Source organism: Dreissena polymorpha, chromosome 1, assembly GCF_020536995.1.
Source record: "Dreissena polymorpha isolate Duluth1 chromosome 1, UMN_Dpol_1.0, whole genome shotgun sequence".
NCBI classification, from domain to species: domain Eukaryota; kingdom Metazoa; phylum Mollusca; class Bivalvia; order Myida; family Dreissenidae; genus Dreissena; species Dreissena polymorpha.
Window position 1 is genome coordinate 42,782,552 of NC_068355.1, and position 17,970 is coordinate 42,800,521.

General features: G+C 34.7%; 2 protein-coding genes across 5 annotated transcripts in view; both read right to left on the reverse strand.

Annotated features, from left to right (window-relative positions):
- LOC127878121 (histone deacetylase 6-like) overlaps positions 1-17,970 on the reverse strand; it is a 74,362-nt gene that overhangs the window by 10,664 nt on the left and 45,728 nt on the right. For 3 of the 4 annotated variants that reach the window (XM_052424554.1, XM_052424573.1, XM_052424548.1), the window contains exons 30-33: positions 17,086-17,189; positions 1,845-1,912; positions 1,180-1,231; positions 520-593 (exon numbers count right to left, since the gene is read on the reverse strand). In XM_052424554.1, coding sequence (XP_052280514.1) covers positions 520-593; positions 1,180-1,231; positions 1,845-1,912; positions 17,086-17,189 — 298 coding nt within the window. The remainder of the gene's footprint in view (positions 1-519; positions 594-1,179; positions 1,232-1,844; positions 1,913-17,085; positions 17,190-17,970) is intronic. The other variant, XM_052424564.1, reaches the window with a different exon arrangement.
- Positions 3,321-6,137, reverse strand: LOC127878180 (uncharacterized). Its single transcript, XM_052424671.1, has 2 exons — positions 5,690-6,137; positions 3,321-5,448 (listed from the first exon to the last, which is right to left on the reverse strand). Exons 1-2 carry the CDS (start codon positions 5,943-5,945, stop codon positions 4,976-4,978), a joined length of 729 nt encoding a protein of 242 aa, XP_052280631.1. The 5' UTR covers positions 5,946-6,137; the 3' UTR covers positions 3,321-4,975.

Consider the following 17,970-nt stretch of genomic DNA (forward strand, 5'->3'; position numbering starts at 1 on the left):
CAATCGAGCTAAAATAAATAGGTTTAAACTAACTAAATGTTTTATTTTCAACACTAAAGACAACACAAATTACATACCAGTCCATATTTTTTTAAAGATCAGAACGCCACTACTACTTAAATTAAAGCGCACATATTTCACAGTGGTATGTTCGTTGTTATTATTGGTATGTTTTTAGAACTTTTATCAGTGATATTCATAACAGTGATAAGTACTTTGGACATACAATTTTGCCATTACCCAAAGAAATCGAAAAATGATTTGAGCCTTGTTCTGGAAAAACTGGGCTTAATGCATGTGCGTTAAGTGTCATTCAAGATCAGCCTGTGCAGTCTGCATAGGCTAATCAGGGATGAAACATTCGTTTTCATTTGAAGAAAGTCTCATCTTTGTGATAATACGGTAAGGCGGATATTGTCGTCCCTGATTAGCCTGTGCAGACTGCACAAGATAGTCTGGGATGAAACTTTACGCCAAGCACAAAGCCCAGTTTTCACAGAACGCAGCTCCTTTATTAACCTTCAAGATCTCCCATGTTCTTTGTCAGCTCATCCATCCCTTTATCTGCCCCCTTTGTTTCACTATAAATAGAACTGCAAAATGTTACTATTATTGAAGTAAAATAAAGGTAAGATAGCATTTAAATGGCAAATACATGTCTAATGAATGAGGCAATAGTACCAAAAACATTCTTGTAAATGTGATACATGTACCTTAATTAGGCAAAGGTCATGTTGAAATAAATCTTATAATACAATAGGTTATAAACTGACAAAATGGGTAAGGCATACCGTAGGTTTGAGTTAACCACATTATATTATACATTGCAAGTTTTCAATCCAATACAATAATTATGAATATTTTTACATATTAAAGACACCATTTTCAGTGTTTACGTTCGAGTTTTACATTGGTGGAATGACACTACCTATTACTTATGACGTCAGATCATTGAACAACTTTAAGGAGTTTTAACCCTCTTGTGGTCTGACCAATGGCGATGAATGAGCGATGAGTATAGCTCAGACTTATCATTAAAAGTATTTTATAACTTTGTCCAGAAAAGGCTTCATAAATAATACAATGCCTGACCATCCCTAAAACAAATTTATTATGAAAGCTCATGCCAGTCATAATCTATGTTTGTATATAAACACCACGAAGACAAATAACACATACTCATCAGTATCAGAAGTGTCCTGTTCATTCTGTTTCTTCAACGGTATTGCAACTGTAAAAAGGAAAGAGTAACAAAGTAAAATTGAATGCATTACTAAACATTATAGGGTAGATTACAGCACACATTTTATGCGGTTGCCATAATAATCCTGATATTAGATCTTGTATCTGTAGGAAATCTTATGTAAGTCCTTTTACCTTTGAGGTGCAGGAAAGAATTTGAATTGTATTCATACAAATGGTAATCATCATAAGACAATGTGTTAAGTGCAAAGCATGTTGCCAGCTGAAAGGTCAAGGTCACAGTGGATACTTGATATTTTAGCATTAATGGATAAAGAGAAAGGAGAGGTTTTACCCTGCTAATATCTGCATCATGCACAATAGAATTTTGAAATAACTTGGTGCAAATGATTTTCAAATTACGACTATGTGACATATTTAACAACCATATTTAAAGGCCAAGGTAATTGTGTAAATTAGAAAAGCTAGCTCAGTTGGTAGAGCTCTGCACTAAACATTCAAGGATCGTGTATTTTGTTCCTTGCCCAGTTACATAACTTGATACTTGTTATACACTGTCAAGTAAATTAATCTAAATGAGACATAACATACCAAATATTGTTTAACTGTAATCATTTTATTCCCATGGTCATACAGGTTACCTCTGAACTTCAGTGACTTCCAGTATTTCTTCTGTGTGTCCAGCACCTCTCCAATGGTCATCACCGCACTGGAATAATTACCGGCATTCAAAACATAGTTAACAGGCGAATCAGTTAAATAAACTTCTTTGGTAATCACCTTTTGACATCTAAGGTATATATTTCATTTGCTTATTTACATAAACATGTCTTGTGAAAATGTGTGCCAAGCTCTATGATGCCCATATTTGAGAATTGAGCATTTGGAACAGGTTTTACATGCTGGCTCGAAATGGTGATTTTCTGGTGCAGCATAATATTATTAAAACGTCTGATGAATGACAAAAATAATGTCCTGCAATAATGCATATTTTGAGATCTGAGCTCTATGTGTGACTTTGACCTTTGAGAAAAGGGTCATGGGTCTTGCATCTTACTTCCCACATGCTAATGATTTAAGGTAAATTATTAAAAATTACCAATAGAATGATGAGATTGCAATACAGCTAGGATGGACAAACAGTGCACGGACATTCATCCAACCTTTACAATGTCTATATCGAGCCTACTGCAAAGGAGCTTGACAACAAGAGCTGTCAGAGGACAGCGCCACGACAATTTGAGTGCTTGACAGTATAACGTAAGCCATCATGGGGAAATTGTTCATATTCAATAATTTATTAGACGATCTTTCAAAAATAAAAAAAGGAAAAAAATAAAAATTGGGGGGGAAAGGGGGGGTTGAGAGGGGGTATAATGTGGGGTGTGGTCATTTATTAGACGATCTTTCAAAAATAAAAAAAGGAAAAAAAAAATTGGGGGTAGGGAGGGTGGGGGGAAAGAGGGGGGTATAATGTGGGGTGTGGTAATTAATTAGATGATGTTTAAAAAAAATGGGGGGGGGGGGTTGGGGGGGGAAGGGTTTCTGGGTAGGGGCGTGGGGTATTGTTTGGGTGGAATCCATTGTGGTATTCAGGTAAGTGTTGTTTTGTCAAAGTAATAATAAAATGTGATCATAAATAAAGAAGTTATGGCAATAAGCAAAATGTTCAATTATCTAAGTGTAAAAGGGGCCATAATTATGTCAAAATGCTTGATACAGTGGTCTGCTCTTGTTTATTGGTTGGGGTCATGTTGGTAAACAAGTATGCAAAATATAAAAGCAATATGTCAAAGGATAACGGAAATATTTGGGGTAGTACGCAAACTTTAACATAGATTTATCAATAATATGCATTTTATAAGTATAAAAGGGGCAATAATTATGTCAAAATGCTTGATACAGTTGTCTGCTCTTGTTTATTGGTTGGGGTCATGATGGTAAACAAGTTTGAAAAATAGGAAAAAAAAATGTCAAGGGACATTGAACATTTTTGGGGTAGTCGAAAACTTAAACACTTAAAACCTGCTTATTGGTGGGTTCATCATTGTTTTTATTCTTAAATGAAAGCAAAACATTTTTTTTTATGAGTTAACTTATGCAGTAAACCCTAACTATTGGGGTTTCCGTATCTTTTAGTAGTAAAGCTGGTTCAAGTGGGAAAAAATGGTTATGGTATTTAAATTAACAAAAGCTAGTTGAAGTTTGTGTGCTCAACTTATAAATTCACAGAAGCTGTCTAAAGCCAAGTTTTTGGAAATTACGCCCATCTATTATTATTATAGGAATTTGGAATTTTCCATTTAACCCCCAGCTAAAGCACGCTTTATTTTAATCTAGAAAATTTGAAATAAATGTAAGAAATTGCTAACCTTTTTTCAGTAAAAAAAGGTTTCACTGTACTTAAATTGCATATATATATGTAGAGGGTGTATTAGGCAAACATGGCCAATTCTTCAATAGATTGTTTTTAAGATAAAACTAGGCCCAAGCGTTCTTGAGTTATCGTCTGACAACCACCTGGTGGACGGACCGACGGACCGACCGACATGAGCAAAGCAATATACCCCCTCTTCTTCGAAGGGGGGCATAAAAAGAGCTGTGTTTGTGAAACACAATGCCCCCTACTGCGCCGCTTTGAAGCCATATATTTGACCTTTGACCTTGAAGGATGACCTTAACCTTTCACCACTCAAAATGTGCAGCTCCATGAGATACAAATGCATGCCCAATATCAAGTTGCTATCTTCAATATTGCAAAAGTTATGACCAAGGTTAAAGTTTTGGGACAGACACACACATACAATGACAGACAGACAGGCCAAAAACAATATACCCCCGATCATTCGATTCGGGGGCATAAAAAATACATATCGGGAAAAAAAAAATGTCTGTTAAGAGCTCCAGGACTAAGGAATTTTAAAAGCTTCGTGAAGATCGGACAATAAATGTGTCCACTAGAGTACTAACAAGGTAAATGCTGACATGTTGGCAATGGATGGCAGACGACAAAAGACGGACAAAAGCTACACAAAAGCGACACAAAAGCTCACCATGTTCACAACCAATGAACATGTTGAGCTAATGTGTGCTAATATGTCTGACATTTTCAATTTCTTATTGGTATTCACACAATAAAGTATAAAACATTTCTTTTAAACTTAAGCTATAGTTCCCATTTAAAAATGAGATATTTACTGAGTTGTTTATAACATAGAAAACTTACAAAACAGTCATTTGTATGCGTGTACAAAATAAAAATAACACATATATTCCTAAATTAAGCTGTCAGATTATATATTAAACTATTTAAAATTTTCAATTGATAATAAAATTGTAACATTGATTCTCTCAAATAAATAAATCCTTACACATATAAGGGAACATCACAATATCAACATCAATATTATATTATAAAGTTTCAAATATAAAACATAATATTACACAATTTTCCTAATACAACCTTCATTAGCTTCAATTACAATCAATTTTGTTACAGGATTTTTATACAAAATATACCAATTCATCAATATTTAAGTTATATTTATTACCGTATTTAAATATGTGTTACGTGCAGTTTAATACCCTTAAAGTTCAAATAATACTATTGATACCACACTATTCAAGTTATCAACCAATTGCACTATAGAAAAAAAGTTGCCAATCCGAAGTCTGAGTTGCCATTTTTCTTCGTTAGAAAACTGTTTTTCCCTAAAAAAAAACAAACTGTTGCCTGTTTTAAATAGTTGAAACCTAAAATACCATCAAATCTTCAAGTTTTGAACACCATTATGTAATCACTGTCTAACACTCCCACAATCAGTGCAGCTCTGTGTTTACTATAGAAGACAGATAATGGGGATCTAACCATATCCTCTGTGACCACATCTGCCCGTATCTGCCTCCCTCCACTGTCAACCTGGCAGATCCCGTTTGATAGAGCTCGACATACCAGAACTTGACCAGAGTCTGTTATGTGGAGGAAATTTGCAGGTCTGACGGTATTGAAGTATACAATGGAATACCAGTACATATCTTCACTTTCAGGATAGAAAGCTAGTTTGTTGATCACTGTGCCATCCCTGGAAAGTGTGATCAGTTTATACCCATGGAAAACATATAAATTGGTCCCATCTGGGCTGACCACACAGGAATTTACTGAACGGTGGTAATGATAGTAATTGTCTATCCCAGCAGCGAGTCTGACTCTCTCCTCGGCGCTCTCATATGGGTTGAAAACACAGGCTTTCACAGTATGACAAAAATACAAAATAGAAAATGATTTTGATATTTGCTCAAATTAACAATTTTGTTTTGCTAACAAGGTTTGCTTCCAAAATTTTGAAAATGTAATCAAGATGTCACAGGTCTACAACTGAGCTGGTTGCATTAATCATCAAAAAGTATATTTCTTTATAATGAACAAAGCTTGTTGTGAAACATCACAACACATGTAAAGAGATAGTTTCATAAAATAAAAACCTACCTTCACCTGTTGCCCTAAGTGACTTATCCACGTGAATTGTGCTCACCAGTCTCCCGCAAACAGTGTATTGGTGTAGTGCCATACCTGATGTGATATACAAGAAGCCCTGGTTGTGAGCAATACTTCTACAATCATGTTCTAGTTTCAGTTTTCTCTCCTGCACTTGCCGACCAGCTTTGGTCACTCTGATGAAATGGATCTCACTGTTGTATAGAGCAACAGCCACCACACCGCCGTCAATGCTGCACATGGACATTGGTTTGCTAGGCAGCTTTTAGTAGGTCATCACCTTAAAGTCCTTATCCAGCTACTTTGCTTCCACATTAGCTTCGTCTATAATAAGTAGATCCCCAGAAGGTGTCTCACAAATGTTTGATATACAGCATATTATTTTGGAAAAGTTTGCCCACCTTTTCATATTATACTTTAATATATATAATATTTAATAAATATATTACCTGTTAATTTGAGAATTTCATTTGGATTTATCAATTTTCCAAAACATGAAAGAGAAAAAATGCGCTCAATTGATGAATCAGGAACAAATTTAATGATTGGTATTCTGTTGGAAACTATTTGTGACTTCGCTGATTCAATCTCAGATGACTTTTCCAAACATTTCCTGTACAATATTAATTTTAAGGTTTTTGTGTTTTTATCAATCTCCTGAATTTCATCCTGGTTATTTTGGATCCTAGAAATTGCATCAATGCATTTATCAATAATATCTTGGAGTGGAGCATCCAGTGTTTCCAGCAGGGTGTTAAGTTCTTTAATAGTATTTCTTTCCAACTCATCTAAAGTTTCATTGATTTTTTTGCGTAAATTGGAGATTTTATCGAGTTGTTCTTCAAAAGCCATCTGCAGACTTTCTGCATTACTTTCGAAGTCTTGCTTTTTCAGATTAAGCTCTTGTTTCAAACCATTAATTTTCTCTGTAAGCTTTGTGAAGTCCCCAGTCTGTTGCATTGTGTTCACCTTGTCATCAATGAAAACAACGCGTTCAGTGTATTTCCTGTTAAACATAAAACAGGATTTGAAAAAAACAACTTTAAACTAGAGCTTTGTCACAGACGTGACATATACCCCCACGTGCCGCATTGACACAGACTATTTTGCATGCTGTCTTTACAATACAAGAGAAGCTAATTTATGTGATTTTTAAGAATTATTATGCCATTATCATTTATAGCTATTTTTGACCTTTGAACACAAAGTTTGACCTTGACCTTGGAGAAATCGACATAATTCTTTCGTGTGACACACCGTCCAATGATGATGAACAAATTATTTTAAAATCTCACAATGAACGACAGATATGGCCCGGAAAAGCTCATTTATGGCCTTTTTTTACCTTTGAACTCGAAGAGTGACCTTGACCTTGGAGATATCAATGTAATTCTTTCGCGTGACACACCATCCAATGATGGTTAACATATGTGCAAAATGATTTTAAAATCTCACAATGAACGACATAGTTATGGCCCAGACAAGATCATTTATTGCCAATTTTGACCTTTGAACTAAAAGTGTGACCTTGACCTTTGAGATACCAAAGTTATTCTCTCGCAATACACACCATCCAATAATGGTGAACAAATGAGCCAAAGGATTTTATAAAATCTCACAATGAACGACAGTTATGGTCTGGACAAGCTCATTTATGGCCTTTTTTGACCTTTGTATTCAAAGTGTGACCTTGACCTTGGAGATTTCTACGTAATTCTTTCCTATGACACACCGTCCAATTATGGTGAACAAATGTGCCAAATGATTCTTAAATCTCACAATAAATGACAAAGTTATGGCCCAGACAAGCTCATTCTGCCTGCCTGCCCGCCTGCCTACATTCATCAATCTAATAGCTCATTTATGTTGTTTTTTTACCTTTGAAATCAAAGTGTGACCTTGACCTTGGAGATATTGACGTAATTCTTTCGCGCGACACACCGTCCAATTATGGTGAACAAATGTGCCAAATGATTTTAAAATCTCACAATAAATTACAAAGTTATGGCCTGGAAAAGCTCATTTATGGTCATTTTTTACCTTTAAACTCAAAGTGTGACCTTGACCTTGGAGATATCGACGTAATTCTATCGCGCTGCACACCCTCCAATGATGGTGAACAAATATACTGAGTTTTAAAATATCACAATAAATGACATATTTATGGCCCGGACAAGATCATTTATGGCCATTTTTGACCTTTGAACTCACAGCTTGACCTTGAGGTTGCAGATATCGACGTAATTCTTTCGCATGACACACCGTCTAATGATGGTGAACAAATGTACAGATTAATGTTAAAATCTCACAATAAACGACATAGTTATGGCCCAGACAAGCTCATTTATGGCAATTTTTAACCTTTGAACTCAAAGTGTGACCTTGTCCTTGGAGATACCAACGTAATTCTTTCGCAATACACACCATCCAATAATGGTGAACAAATGTGCAAAGTGATTTTATAAAATCTCACAATGAACGACAATTATGGTCTGGACAAGCTCATTTATGGCCTTTTTTGACCTTTGAATTCAAAGTGTGACCTTGACCTTGGAGATTTCTACATAATTCTTTCCTATGACACACCGTCCAATAATGGTGAACAAATGAGTAAAATTATTTTAAAGTCTCAAAATAAATGACAAAGTTATGGCCCGGACAAGCTCATTCCGCCTGCCCGCCTGCCTGCCTACAATCATCAATCTAATAACCAGTTTTTTCCTTCGGAAAACCTGGTTAACAAAGCTATTGTCAAGCAATATGGTCCCCTACCGGCTCCACCATTGTCAGAAATTCCACCATTTTCCGTTATTTTTGGTTTTTTTGGGTTGCCATAGCAACCACAATTTTTGATGTAGGAACAAAATGAAATGACATGCATAATGTTCATATTGCCATCTATCCATGTTGCAAGTTTCATGAAAAAATATTAAGAACTTATAAGGTTATCACAGGATCCATAAAAGTGTGACGGACTGACAGACAGATTGACAGAAGGAGTGCAAACCATAAGTCCACTCCGGTGAAACCGGTAGGGGACAATAAAACAATTGCGAAACCCTGAGAGTATGGGCTGAAGCATTTTGATATAAGCATTGTGTAATAGTCTGACAAAAATGTCATGCACAAAATTGGAGGACTTTCACGCAGAAGCCTTTATATGTAATTTTGAATACAGGGCAATGCTTAAAATTAACACACTTTGGAAACCTTGACCACTTTAGATGTAGCAATTGCAGAATTTAATTCTTTTTAAGTTTTTTAAGTGTTTGAGAAAATGTGTAGAAGTTGCACACAAAAGCTTCTATATGTAAAAAATGGGCATTAACTCCATCAAACAAGAGGGCTAAGATGGCTCTTAAGAGCCCACCGGAGTTCTCAGACATAGAAAACTTGACATAGTGACCTAATTTGTGACAATGCTTAACATCATTTGAAGGCTACTATTTGTAAAGGTATTTCCAATTGTTAAATTTTCAATGCTAATGCTATGTATTAATTTTGTTGACATTAAATTTTATGGATTTATAAAAGTGGGCAAATTAAGTGTATTTTAAATTTGTTGATTTTTTTAAATGTCTAATAAAAGACTTTGGGCGTTTGCATTTGTTTTACTTGTGAATCTTTCAGTTAGGCAGAGCTACACAAGTCGAAAAAATTTAGTTTGTAATGAAAAAATGAGTTTTTAAGTATTTCACTAGAAAACAGGGTTAATTGAAAGCCTTTGTACTGCTTCTTGGAGATTTGATATCAGAATATAACTTGCAAACTAAATGAAAGAAGGGCAAGGTCCATACAAATGCAATCAAATCGATTTTGATACAAGCAAGATATCTAGATGTACAAATGTCACCGAAAATGATAAGTTATTCTGACAATATATAAACGTGGGTAGATAAAAATATTTAACAACAAATTGTCCTCAATAAAAGAAAGAACAAGCACTTTTTTATCCTGTGGACTTTATCCCCTAGACTTCTCTTTGTAGAACAGGATGATTAATGACATAGAGTATGTTAAATTCAATTTAAATACCTATTATTTGTTTTACATAATCAAACTCTCAACCAGGTTTTAATAATATATAGAAACAAGAAACCGTCGGAGACGGGTGATGCTCCCCAAAGGTTTTTTTTGTCACAATATTGCACTATATATTCAGATAAAAGGAAACGCCTTGAGGGGCATAACTTTGGACAAAATAATACGATAGATGGTTTAGCAACTTAAAAATTTCAACGGGCCATAACTCTCTAAATAAATCATCTAAACAGAACCCACTAATAACATGCGCATCTCCTCAAGGTAGTTAATCTTCCCATAAAGCTTCATTGAAGTCCAGTCAGTACTTGGGAAGAAATAGCCCGGACAAGAATTGCACTATATGTACAGTTTATAGAAAATTTAAAAGGGCCATAACTCTGTGAAAAATCATCCGACCAGAACCGACTGATAATATGCACATCTCCTGTTGGTAATGAAGCTTCCCATAAAGTTTCATTGAATTCTCGTGATAAGTTGCTGAGAAATAGCTCGGACAAGAATTGCACTATATGTACAATGGACAATTTCAAAGGGCCATAACTCTGTAAAAAATCATCCAACCATAACCGGCTGATAATATGCACATCTCCTGTTGGTAGTGAAGCTTCCCATAAAGTTTCATTGAATTCTCGTGATAAGTTGCTGAGAAATAGCTCGGACAAGAATTGCACTATATGTACAATGGAAAATTTCAAGGGGCCATAACTCTGTGAAAAATCATCCGACCAGAACTGGCTGATAATATGCACATCTCCTCTTGGTAGAGAAGCTTCCCATAAAGTTTCATTGAATTCTGGTCATTAGTTGCTGAGAAATAGCCCAGACAAGAATTGCACTTTATGTACAGTTAATGGAAAATTTCAAAGGGCCATAACTCTGTAAAAAATCATCCGACCAGAATCAGCTGATAATATGCACATCTCCTCTTGGTAGTGAAGCTTCCCATAAAGTTTAATTGAATTCCGGTCATTAGTTGCAGAGAAATAGCCCGGACAAAAATTTTGCACGGACAGACGGACGCACGGACGGACGGACACACGGACGGACGGACAGACGAAGTGGCGACTATCTGCTCCCCCTAAAAAATTTTTTTGGGGAGCAAAAAAATAAAGGAATTTCATGAAAGTTTTGTCTTCATGTTGATTGGGGCTATTTGCTTATTTACCTGACTGATAGCATTTTTACTTAACATTAAAGATTCAAAAGAAACACAAAATATATGAAAATAAATATGTCAATCACTGGACTAAACTAATTAAGGGATATTGATTATTGTAGAGGTTGTACAGCATAGTTGTTTACAAATATATATCATGTTACCAATACAGATTCATTAATTTCCAATTCTTGATTTATTATTGATTTCTTTACATAAACAATTTTAAGAACACTAGCCTTTTTTAATTGTGCTAATCATTTAAAGATTAATATATATTTATTATGTTTCTTCTATTAATAAAATGATGTTTTAAATCAGAAGAAACAGTTCTTTTTTTATTAAATGTGTACATAAAATGAAGGATTATAGCAATATGTACAAGTAATGAGCTAATGTTTGCAGACTGTCCAAACTGTTTGCCTTAACCAAGGCATCAACATTTCTGTTAAGTTAATTGAAAATCATTCATGCTTGTTTAGACAGAAACATATGTACCCATAAAAAGGGTAAAACAAAACAATTATGGCAAGGAATAATTATGTATAACAAAAATAAGTCTTGTTATATTTTACCTTTAAGCAATACCTTGTAACAAGTTTCCTTTTTATCCCACTTTTACAGCGAAATCGGTTGATTAAAGCCCCGTTGATTAAATTTCATCTATAATCAACGGCAAGGCTATAATCAATGGCACGAAATGACGTCATCAACTGCCGAACCGGGACTACTTTTTCCCACGCACCTCGTCACCTGTATTTGCCAAGTGCATCAATAATAAAAACAATCTCAAATGTTTGTCAATCTTAATGACCTTAAAACAAAGGAAAGTAACAAAAACGAGTTTTTTGTCATTTATTGTCATTAAAACCTAGTATTAGGTAAATTTAACACTATGCAAATAGGTTCTGTTGTTGTTGCTCCCCTTTAAAGAAGTCAGTTCGAGTTGCTCCCCTTTGACCGTAGAAAACAATCGTCTGGACCAAGAAATCCTGTGTTAATAGATAATGATATAAAACTCGGATATGCGTCCATCTGATTTTTCTTCAAAGCATCTTTTCTACCTGGCAATACGCACAAATGACCCTACATCCCAGTGGTCCTTGTGTCAACAATTGGGTGTCAACAAGCTAGGTCAGACGCTGAAGGCCATGGAAAAAGACGCCGGCTTTCTCAAGCACAAGAGAATAACGAACCACTCAGTTCGCAAATTCCCGGTCCCAAAACTTCGAAATGCAAACATTCCACCCACTGAAACCATGGCAATAACAGGGCACAAAAATGTTCAGTCCATAACCAATTATTCCAACATATCTGTTGAACAGCAGCAAAAGTGTTCATTCTTGCTCAGTCCAGTAAATGTAACAATGCAACAGATTCCTCTTGTTCACTTTCATGCACCGAAACTATGGCCGAAATGCAGCCTAGACAACCACTGTCTACCGTCGAACAAGTTGATCTTGATGTTCGCCCCACCCAATCACTTCACCAGCAAATGTCTTTCTCTAGTTCGAACAACTTTGCCTCACAATTCTTTGGTGCCACTTTCAACATTCAAAATGTATAAAATAAGCTTAAATCCAAGTAATCTTTGTTATTTCGTTACGAAATAACCACATATTATAACAAAGAAGCAAATATTGTGCACCTCGTGATCGACTTGATAGTTTGATATCGAAAGTGAATTGTGTGTGGTGTTAGGCTACGTTGTAAACAAATGTAGTTCCTTGTATATAACAACTTAATGTCGTATTGATATCATAAAACTTTAAGATTTGCAATTAAATATGATCAAAATTGTAATTAATAACGCTCGACACTTTGTTACAGAACGATATTCTGATTAAAAAAAAGATTATTTGATCAGCGGTTATTTTTGGAACGCGGAGTAATACACTGACCTTGGTTACACTACAGTCATTATCAAAGTACGACAAACACTTATGAAAACTTATTTTGTTTAAATAAAAAAGTTTACTGAATAAAAAGTGGGATAAATAGAATAATAGGTCAGTGTTGATTATAGATCAGGTTTATCATGTTCGGCACGAAAACGAAAAAGCACTCGCCAAGGCTCGTGCTTTTTGTTTTCTAAGCCTCGCATGATAAACCTGATCTATAATCAACACTAACCTATTATTCTCTATTTCTTCCATATCTCTTTTTGATCAAGTGCATGTTTAATCTTCCTGTGAAAAAAACAAACTCTCTTCAATGATTATAGTTTACAATACTTTCTTACTTTGCAGTTTCTTGCATGTCATTAGTCATCAGCATAAATGAGTGCTGCAGAGACTGAATGCTGTCCAACAATCTTTCGAAGACCCAAGTGGATGAGTTCTTTTAATGTGTCAATGATCAGTGCACCTTGTCAAATTTCATATTCATAACAAGAGAGATTACGATTACGAATAAACTCTAATTACCTTGCAACTGCTTTTAACATAACAATTTTTTTTTTTAATTTACTATGTTAATGCTATGAAGCATTTCAAAGTAAATAAGAATACATCAAGTTTAGCATAACCTACCGGTATGTATGTTTATGTATTTACAATAAAATGTTAAACATTCAAAAACGAAAATATGTTAACCAAATAGAAGAACTTACTGGCATTTGTAGACACTAAAAGAGTGCAATCACATTCGGAACTGGTCATTTAAAAATATCGTTTGTAATCAACATGGTATGCAAAACGTACAACACTTTCTGCAACTCGTGCATTGGGTTGCAGAAATATTTAGGACAATTCTCACATTGGCATGGAGCCTATTTGGTAACACTGATTTCTAAATGAGTGTAACCAAAACCTTCATAAACTAAATGTGATCAGTTCTGCGTTACTGTTTCAACATTAGACACCTTTTGTATTCAATATATAGCTAAGAAATGTAAATAACACTAGATCTATGTCACAAATTTGACTAAGAATACCCATGCACTGCTTTGTCATGCAGATGCATAGAGGTCATTGCTAACTCAGAAATAAATGGACAACTGCACATGAAAATTGTGTCTTACTCATCTACATTTCATAGTGGTGACAGATTTGAAGTTTCAATTTAATTGCTTCAGAAATGTAGAAGTAGTGGGCTCCACAAACTTTACACAATTTTTTCTATAAAAAATGTCATAGTTCAATGGCACTTAGGATCGTGTGGATCAATGAGCATGTCTTCCATGTATACACTTCATGCAACTTACATTTTTTAGTTATAATTTTATTGCTTGAGAAATGTGAAAGTAGCTCAATCAACAATCTTATAAAATTATATTCGGAACAAGACTATTGCCAAGCTAGCAATAAAAGTCCCCGACCGGCTCCACCATTGTCAGAAATTCCAACATTGTAAGAATATTTTTTTTATTTGTTGCCATAGCAACCAGAATTTTTGACGTAGGAACAAAATGAAATGACATGCATAATGTCAATATTGCCATCTATCCATGTTCCAAGTTTCATTAAAAAATATTAAGAACTTTTAAAGTTATCACAGGATCCAAAAAAACACCATTTTCAGCAGTATTTCTAGTCTATTTGTTGCCATAGCAACCATAATTGTAGACGTAGGAACAAAATGAAATGAAGTGCATAATGTCCATATTGCCATCTATCCATGTTCCAAGTTTCATGAAAAAAAAAGAACTTTTAAAGTTATCACAGGATCCAGAAAACCACCATTTTCAGCATTATTTGTAGTCTATTTGTTGCCATAGCAACCAGAATTTTTGACGTAGGAACAAAATTAAATGACGTGCATAATGTCCATATTGCCATCTATCCATGTTTGAAGTTTCATGAAAAAATATTTAGAACTTTAAAAGTTATCACAGGATCCAGAAAAAACCCATTTTCAGCAGTATTTCTAGTCTATTTGTTGCCATAGCAACCAGAAATTTTGACGTAGGAACAAAATGAAATGACGTGCATAATGTCCATATTGCCATCTATCCATATTTCAAGTTTCATGAAAAAATATTCAGAACTTTTAAAGTTATCGCAGGATCCAGAAAAAACACCATTTTCAGCAGTATTACTAGTCTATTTGTTGCCATAGCAACCACAATTTTTGACGTAGAAACAAAATGAAATGACGTGCATAATGTCCATATTGCCATCTATCCATATTCCAAGTTTCATGAAAAAATATTAAGAACTTTTAGAGTTATCGCAGGATCTAGAAAAAAACACCATTTTCAGCAGTATTTCTAGTCTATTTGTTGCCATAGCAACCACAATTTTTGACGTAGGAACAAAATGAAATGCCGTGCATAATGTCTATATTGCCATCTATCCATATTCCAAGTTTCATAAAAAAATATTAAGAACTTTTAGAGTTATCACAGGATCCAGAAAAAAAACACCATTTTCAGCAGTATTTCTAGTCTATTTGTTGCCATAGCAACCACAATTTTTGACGTAGGAACAAAATGAAATGACGTGCATAATGTCCATATTGCCATCTATCCATATTCCAAGTTTCATGAAAAAATATTAAGAACTTTTAGAGTTATCGCAGGATCCAGAAAAGTGTGACGGACTGACGGACGGATACAAAACCATAAGTCCCCTCCTGTGAAACCAGTAGGGGACTAAAAACCACTAAAACAATGACAAGTGAACCTACGGTGTAACTCTAATATACCACGCAAAACTATTAATTTTACCCTTTGATTTTGTATAATCAACAAATATACATGGCAACACCACTTAACTAGGCTTTCAACTTTAAACATTAGTTATTTATTAAAATAACTGTGCAATCCCAACCGTGGTATGCATTTAAGCTATTCTTATGAAATGTTGCCTGGGCCTTTACTTGCCCCCTTTACAATTGCAAGCTAGGTCTCCGTGCAAGCTTGCTATATCATTACTTTCTTAAAGATTGGTCATGGCAACTATGTTTATTGACCTGAAACAATCTGAAGGCTGTTTTCTATTTTTAGTAACAATACACTTTAGCCAAATGGCCCAATATGAAATCCCAAAAGAGATATTTATGTAAACTACTTATACACAAAAATTCATTATCTACATCTTATCTCAAGTAATTGAGTGGTAATTGTTTTACTAATTTTAGCCAATTAATCTTAGCCTTGACCAGAGATACTTCAAGTACAATCACAAGCGAGGTTTACATACAAGCTTGCTGTATCCAAAGTTTCATCAAGATTGGTTTATGCTAAATTAACCCTTTGCATGCTGGGATATTTGTCGTCTGCTAAAATGTTGTCTGCTGAATTTCTAAAATTAGCATTTTCTTCGATTTTTTTTCCAAGAATACTATCATAATAGCAAACAGTTTGGATCCTGATGAGACTCCTAGTTCTGTGGTGTCTCATCTGGATCCAAACTGTTTGCAAAGGCCTTCAAAATTCGGTTCCAGCACTTAAAGAGTTAAGATATAGACCAGAGAGCACCTAATAAACACCCTGCTACAGCCCCCCTGCCAAAACTCAATCTGATAATCATGATTTTCAACAAGTGTTTATCATTTCTTGTATCTCTTATCTATGTTATTTCAGGTTATCATGGTCACATAATTTCAAGGTCCATCATGCGATATGAAATTTGTAAATCACTTTTATCTAGATACATTACAGTGAGGAATTTCTAAAAAGCCTTTGCAATCACACACATGAATTGGAACACAGAATAAAGCTATAACTCAAAATATTGAGAAACTTTATTTAATAATATTAAAAAATCTGACCCATAAAGACAAAATGTTCGTACAAATTATGTTTATTTAAAGCACCTACATGTTGTTGAGATTTTGTTTTTTGTTTCAGGTTTTTTTTTTACATACATGTATCTCCATAGAGGATGACTTAAAAACTTCCCAACCCCCAGATTTACTGACAAGATGAAAAATATATCTGTAGCTTTTGCAGAAATGCAATTAGAAATCATTTTCAATGAAAAAGTGTTTATTGAATAATAAACAACACTTTGGACTTCTTGTTCATATATTATATTGGAAATAGAAGGTTATTTAAATGAATGTGTGTTTTAGAAACCAGACATGCAAAATATCAAATGAAAACTTTAACATAAGTATATAATGTGGACTGTTAAGTATGTCAATTTCAATGAAGAAAAAACAAAAGCAACTACTTTTCAGTAATTTGCATACTGTATATGAAACATATCATCTAAAAGTAGCCAATTACTATATTTCTTACATATTTGAGGGCTGCTCATATCTCCACTGTGGGACAGGGTCTCCAAGTAGGACCGAGGTACAGGTAGCCATGCTGTTAGCTATTGACACCAGGTTGTATCCACCCTGTAACAACAACAAAGAGAACTGGTAATTGAAGTATCACACATTGCATTCTGACCAATGTGGAACATGGTTTCCCAGTAACACTGAGGGAACATGTGGCCATGCATTCATGCAATAGACACAAGGTTGTCGCCACCCTGTCACAGAAACATAGAGAACAAGAGATTGCCAAGCAATATGGTCCCCTACTGGTGAAACTCCACCATTGTCATTTTTTTTTATTTATTTGTTGCCATGGCAACCAGAATTCTTGATGTAGGAACAAAATGAAATGACGTATATATGCTTCATATTGCCATCTATCCATGTTTCAAGTTTCATGAAAAAATATGAAGAACTTTTAAAGGTATCGCAGGATCTATAAAAGTGTGACAGACTGACAGACTGACTGGTGGACAGAGTTCAAACCAAAAGTCCACTGGTTTCACCGGTCGGGTGAATCAAGAGTTGACACAATGCTAACTGTCCACTGTGGGGCAGGGTCTCCTAATAAGACTGGTATTGTATCCATCTTGTAACATATGAATGTAGGAAGAAGGAATCCTTACATGAAATTTGGAATATTTATTGTTTTAAAACCATGTCATTTGATGGATAATACATTTTATATACTTAATTTTGACTATAATTCACCCAAACTTGTAAACATTGTAATTCAATGCATACATGAACACTCATAATTCATAGGAACAGGATTAAGATACACATGATTCTCACTCTGGGAAATATGGACTTATAAATTGTCATCCCAGATTAGCAGGGGTGTGATTGAGGCAAAGTC